At 33.0% G+C, this 7472-nt stretch overlaps 1 protein-coding gene across 1 annotated transcript; it reads left to right on the forward strand.

The window, feature by feature from the left end:
* Positions 1-3681: 3681 nt before the first annotated feature.
* Positions 3682-7093, forward strand: LOC110095981 (scopoletin glucosyltransferase-like). The gene is made up of 2 exons (XM_020821721.1): positions 3682-3864; positions 5858-7093. Exons 1-2 carry the CDS (start codon positions 3682-3684, stop codon positions 7091-7093), a joined length of 1419 nt encoding a protein of 472 aa, XP_020677380.1.
* The last annotated feature ends 379 nt before the right edge of the window (positions 7094-7472 follow it).

Raw genomic sequence — 7472 nt, forward strand, 5'->3', positions numbered from 1 at the left:
TTTTCCTAAAATTTATTTGAAAAATAACATAACATATTTTACTTTTTATTTTCATTCTAAAAAATATATATTTTGTTGAAAAAGAACCCCAAATTTACTCTTAAATTTTTAAAATTATATATATTATTTATGCGCTCATCTATACTTCTCTTTGCCATTGAGCAGAACGCAGGAAGCAAAGACCTTTGCTATTGATGAGATTTTTGGAGTTACACCTTTCCACCCATTCTAAGTAGCTATGTAGTGGAGCAAATTGATTTGCTACTAAAAGAAAAAACTTGCATGGTTTCCCTTCCATAGCCATGAAGAGAAAGGCAATGACCATTATAGTTAGGATTGTTACATCGCGATCGGAAGATATAGAGAAGTGGTGTTTATGAGATATGGTGTTTGTGAAGGTTCATTGTTTACTGCCATCAATGTTTAGGCGTTTGATATATAAAATTTTAAGTACCAAGGTATATAATTAGAAGAATGTCCTATGATAGGGTGATTAATATAGGCCATTTGATGAAACACTCTAAATTTTTTATTATATTTATGAAACCTATCACTCTTAAAAGTATATAATTTGGCCTTCTCTTTACATTTTGGGTTAAGGAATGGATGTTTAAGAGAACTTAGAGACTCGAAGAATCACATAGCTCTAGCAGACCCTTGCTTGTCTTCCTCCGTCAAACCACCACCACACTAGTAGTCGACCTTCGCCATCAAACCATTACCAAACTTCCATCATTAGACAACTCTTGATGTTATGCCCCAAAATTTAATTTGAAAGAATTAATTTTTTTAATACTTTTTCATCTAAACCTCATATAATGAGCTCAAGAGTCCAACAAATATTAATCCCACAACTGAACTCAACGCAAGACAAATGAGCAATATGCATGTTAGTAGTCAAGACAGTAAAATATAAAATCCAATAAAGCAGTACGGTGGGAAAACCAATAAACCAATACGGGTGTCAAGATGATAAAGCAATCATCTTATTACTACATCAATCAATTAACAAATCGATCGTATAAAGCCGTAAAATTAAAACATTGGTAAATAACTATTGAACTCAGATCAATATAGTAAAATCATAATGAGTGTACACATAATATTCAGGTAGTCTATATCAGTATTAAATCAGTATCTTACATGCTCAGTATGTCACATGCTTAATATCTGTACAATAAAATAGTAATATCAAATAGTATCGATGTCCATATCGATAACACAAATAGACTAGTGGAAGGAGCAGTAAAATAATATAGTAACAGTAAATTCGTGCAATAATAATAAATTAATACAATAATAAGAACAATATTACTATAGCATGCATTTTAGTAGTCACAATAAACAAGTAAGAAATTCTAGCTATTACGATATTTTTTGGTAATTTGTATTCGATAGTCGTTAACTATTAGCTTACTAAACAGAGTCATTACTCTTTACCCGCCGTCTAACCTATTTTCCTCTAACTGTTGTCATCCAACTACACCGATTTCTGCTTACTTTGTAACCTACCATCACAAATAATGTCAAATAGACACTATTACTTATAAGATCGATGTACACCATCAATATTAACTATGACTCTTTACGTTAGCACCAAGATTTATATTGGACTCCTTAGTATTTGGTCTCCCCATAAAGAAATTTTCACCTATATTCGAGTTTTTTTAAACACTAATAAAATACTTTTTATGTCATTACATTCGTCTTATCAAAACTAATTTTGTTTAAAAGCTTGCTAGATAAAAAATTAAATGATCATAAAAATATTTAAAAATAATATTTGATAAAATGGATTTTAATATATATTTATATATAACTAATATTTTTTTATATCCATACATCATTTTAAATATAATTATCATAACAAGCATCTCACTGTCTCACATTATAAAACTCCATTTAAGTCATGCATACAACCAATTACAGCACACTTCGTGGTAGCCATGCATCATGTTCTTCCACTTTTGAGTTTTGTCTCTTAGTTTCAAATGCTATTTTATTAGGTCTTATCCATTTTAAATATATAAAATGATATGACAAGCTATATTTAAAATTATCCAAGTTATTTAATTTGATCTAAATTAAAGATATTTAAATATTTAATCACATTCTTCGAACCACCACCCTCAACCTCCATTATCAAACCATGATCATTGCTTGGTTTCTATTATCAAGCAACCGCTCGATAGTCTTCGTGAAACAAACACAAGAATATTAGTACAAAACAATTGTTGGACCCCCACAAATTGATTCTCATCCTCTGACCTTCTTCACTAGATTATGATCCTATGATTTCTATCAGTCAAGAAAAATCATCTTATAGTCATTATTGACTGTAGTCATTAAACTATAGTCGTCCAATTATGATTGTCTAACCTAAAGTCCTCTGACCGTTATCTCTTGGCCATAGCAATACCTGCTATAATTTTTAATGTACTATCACTAACAATGTCAATGTACACTAACACTTATAAGATCAATGTACATAATCAACACTAACTTTGACTCTTTGCTGTAGAGCCATGATTTAAGTTAGACGTCAATGCAATAATGTTACTAATAATAAATGATCTCGCATATCATATAATAATTTTTCAATCATCAAAATGCCTTAATAATAACAAAACTTGGCACACTAATTAAAGAACCAACAATTGTAAAATCTTGTATGCTTATTAGTCAAAATAAGGATCATGTCAAGATGAATCCAACAAGCTCAAAATCAACTAATTTTAACAGCATTAAGACTCTCAAATTTTAAAAGAATATCCTATGGCCGGGTGATTAATATTATCCACCCAATTAAGTACTTTGAATTTTTTGCTCTAAATTTTTAAAGATTGTCACTCTTAAAAATATATAAAGAGGTGGTTTCAAAATGATTAGCCCCTGACCTTCACTATTAGAACACTACTAAACCACCATCAGCAAACAATCGTTTGATTTCCATTATCGATGCACTGACCGATAGTCATCGTCAAACCACCACAGGAACACTATTATCAAACCATTGTTTGATCGCCACCAATTATTACGGTTCTTCGACCTTCATCACTAGACTATGACTTTCCGATCTCCATCATTCAAGAATACCATCGTTGCCAACTACAACCATTAGACTAATTATTTTATTTAGATCATGCACGCGGTTATGCCTTTTTCACATAAAAGTTCTATAGTGTGCGCTGGTTCTTTAAAAAATGCTAAGATAATACACTCGCAGTTTCTTGTTGAATCTTCATATTAAGAGCAAGTAATCAAACATAAAAAGGCTTATTATTGTGTTGTTAATGACTAAATGCATATTAAATATACTTTCTGGAATATTTCTTCAATAAATATTTAATATTTTTTTCATCACAAATTAAATATAAGAAATTTTAAACATTTTGTATTTACTTTTTATATATACCACTGATATATATATATATATATATAATTTAAAATTAATTAAGAATATCATATTTATCCTACATAAATAAAGAAATAAATAATGGAAATGAAAAAGCCCTAAATTACTGCTAGACTTTGTCCTTTTATTTCTCCATCAGTTGTAAAGTTCCGTTAGCAATCCGTTAGCAATGACGATAAATTCGTAAATGGAAGTAATTTGGTTATGGAATCACATTCATTACAATATGAGCCTCCCACCATCCAAGACCCCAATCTTGCTCAGCTATGGGGTCCAAAGCCGATCATCTCCATATGCTTTTCTTCCCTTTCATGTCTCAAGGCCACATGCTCCCTATGGTCGATATGGCCAAGATCTTCGCCGCTCGTGGGGCCCGCATCACCCTCCTCACTACTCCCATTAATGCCACCATTATCCGCCCCAATATTGATGACTCTGTTCATCTCCACATCATCGCTTTTCCTGTTGCCGAATTCGGCCTCCCCGACGGGTGCGAGAATGAATCCTTGATTCATTATGAAGACCAACATATAAAATCAGTATCTTATAAAATCCAACACAAGGCAAATGCGTAATATGCATGCTAGTAGTCAAAATAGTAACATATAAAATCCAGTAAAGCAGTACGGTGGGAAAACCAATAAACCAGTATGGGTGTCGAGTCGATAAACCAGTCATATTATTAGTGCATCTTCAATTAGGCAATAAATCAATCGTATAAAGCGGTAAAACTAAAGCATCAGTAAATAACTATCGATCTCAGATCGATGTAGTAAATTCATATATGAGTGTACACATAATATTCAAGTAGTTTATATCAGTATTAAATCAGTATCTTACATGCTCAGTATGTCACATGCTTAGTATCAGTACAATGAATCAGTAATATCAAGCAATATCGATGTCCTTAACAGTAACATTAATAGTCTAGTAGATGGAGCCATAAAATTATACAGTAACAGTAAATTCATGCAGTAATAATAAATTCGTACAATAATATGAACATATTACAATAACATGCATTTCAGAAGTCACAATAAACAAGTAAGATTTCTAGCTATCACAATATTTTGGGGTAATCAATAATTGATAGTCATTAACTATTGGCTTAATAAACAAAGTTATCACTTTTTACCTATCATTTGACCTATTGTCCTTTAACTATTATCATTCGGCTACACCGATGCTTGCTTACTTTGTAACCTACCATCACTTACAATGCCACTCCTCTGATCTCTATCAGTCAAGAATAATCATGTGATCATCATTATCGACTATAGTCTTTAAACTATAGTCATCCAATTATGATTGTCTGACCTAAAGTCCTCTGTCCATTATCTCTTGGCCATAGCAATGTCAATGTACACTATCGCTTATAAGAATGATGTAGATAATCAGCACTAACTTTGACTCTTTGCTGTAGAGCCACAATTTAAGTTAGACGTCAATGCACTAATATCTCTAATAATAAATGATCTCGCAAATCATATAATAAATTTTCAATCATAAAAATGCCTTAATAATAACAAAAACTTTGGCACACTAATTAAAGGACCAAATATTTGTCAAATCTTGTATGCTTATAGTCAAAGTAAGGATCATGTCAAGACGAGTCCAACAAGCTCAAAATCAACTAATTTTAACATCATTAAGACACTCAAATTTTAAAAGAATGTCCTATGATGGTGTGATTAATATTATCCGTCCCATTAAGTACTTCGAATTTTTGGCTCTATATTTATGAAGATTTCCACTCCTAAAAATATATAAAGAGGTGGTTTGAAGATGATTAGCCTCTGACCTTCACTATTAGAACACTATTAAACCACCATCACCAGACAATTGTCTGATATCCATTATTGATGCACTGACCAATACTAATTGTTAAACCTCCAGAGGAACATTGTTACCAAACCATTGTTTGATCGACACCAATTTATTATGGTTCTTCGACCTTCACTAGACTATGATATTTCGATCTCCATCACTCAAGAATACCATCGTTGCCAACTACATCCATTAGACTAATTATTTTATTTAGATCATGCACGCGATTATGCCCTTTTCTCATAAAAGTTCTATAGTGTGTGTTGGTTCTTTAAAAAATGCTAAGATAATACACTCGCAGTTTCTTGTTGAATCTTCATATTAAGAGCAAGTAATCAAACATAAAAAGGCTTATTATTGTGTTGTTAAGGACTAAATGAATATTAAATATACTTTCTGGAATATTTCTTCAATAAATATTTAATTTTTTTTCATCACAAATTAAATATAAGAAATTTTAAACATTTTGTATTTACTTTTTATATATACCACTGATATATATATATATATATATATATATATATAGCCGCTCGTGGTGCCCGCGTCACCCTCCTCACTACTCCCGTTAATGCCACCATTATCCGCCCCAATATTGATGACTCTGTTCATCTCCACATCATCGCTTTTCCTGTTGCCGAATTCGGCCTCCCCGACGGGTGCGAGAATGAATCCTTGATTCATTCTGAAGACCAACACATTAAGTTCTTGAAAGCTATGTCTTCGCTCTGCGACCCTTTTGACTCTGTGCTAAGAGATCTCAGTCCCGACTGTGTCATTACTGACGTATTCTTTCCATGGACATACCATGTTGCAATCGCGAGAGGTATTTGTAGGCTTGCCTTTCATGGCTACAGCAACTTTGCGGTCTGCGCCAGAAGTGCTTTCAAGAGGCGCAACCTACTAACGGACAATGTCGAGTCCTTTGTCCTGCCCGACCTCCCACATCGAATAGAGATGTTAAAAACACAAGTCCCAAACCACAACAACTTACCAATAACACGAAATGAGATCATCATGAAAACAATTAGGGAGGGGAAAGAGGTGGAATCCAAGAACTATGGCACATTGATGAATAGTTTCTATGAGCTTGAGTCTGAATATGCGGATCGTTATTGCAAGATGAAGGGAAGGGCATGGAATGTTGGCCCAGTTTATCTATGCAACAAGGAGGTGATCAACAAGTCAACAAGAGGTGGGGAATATTCATCATCTGTTGATGAGTGCTTGAAATGGCTTGAAAAAAGATCAGTAGGCTCGGTTGTGTACATCTGCTTTGGAAGTGGGGGCTTTTTGTCGGTAGAACAATTGAGAGAAATAGCACTTGGTCTCGAGGCATCAATGCATTCATTTGTTTGGGTGGTGCGAGATAAGGGCAATGATTGGATTCCAGAGGGTTATGAAGAAAGAATTAAAGACGTAGGGATGGTGATAAAAGGATGGGCCCCACAACTATTGATACTAAATCATGATGCGGTTGGAGGATTTGTGACTCATTGTGGGTGGAATTCTACTTTAGAAGGGATTAGTGCTGGGCTGTCGATGGTGACATGGCCATTATATGCAGATCAATTTTATAATGAAAAGTTTTTGGTAGATATATTGAAGGTTGGGATAATGGTGGGCTCAAAAGTGTACACTTCTAATGCAAAGATGAGGCCGATTGTGGAGGCTGCAGCAGTTACTGAAGCTGTTAGAATGTTGATGGGGGATGGAATAGAGGCTGAGGAGAGAAGGAGTAGGGCGAAGGAGCTTGGCAAGATGGCGAAAAGAGCTATGGATAAGGGAGGGTCATCTTATGAGGAGATTGGAAATTTGATGCATGAACTAATGGAACGAAAGAAGCTTGTGTAGAGCTTAGCTCTGATTTTTTTTTTTTTTTTTTTTCAAAATGAATGCCTAGTTATTTCATGCTTGAACTAATGGAACGAAAGAAGCATGTTAAATGTTTTCATCTCATTTGAAGTTTTAAATAATCATCTTATTTAAATGGTTCTCAAATATTTTTTTTAATGCAAATTTTTGGGAGATGTAGTTTTTTCTTTGAAGAAACGAGTTTATTTAATTAATGAGTTATAATTATTATTAAATTGGTGATCTTTGAAATAATTCTTTCTAATTTAAATAAAAATCATTATACAATTCAAGCTTGAGTTAAAAAATTAGAAAGATAGTCAATTTTATTATACCATACTTTTTTGAAAAAATTTACACAAAATTTTCAAGCCTCGTT

The sequence above is a fragment of the Dendrobium catenatum genome, unplaced genomic scaffold (assembly GCF_001605985.2).
Source record: "Dendrobium catenatum unplaced genomic scaffold, ASM160598v2 fragScaff_scaffold_574, whole genome shotgun sequence".
In the NCBI taxonomy this organism is placed as follows: domain Eukaryota; kingdom Viridiplantae; phylum Streptophyta; class Magnoliopsida; order Asparagales; family Orchidaceae; genus Dendrobium; species Dendrobium catenatum.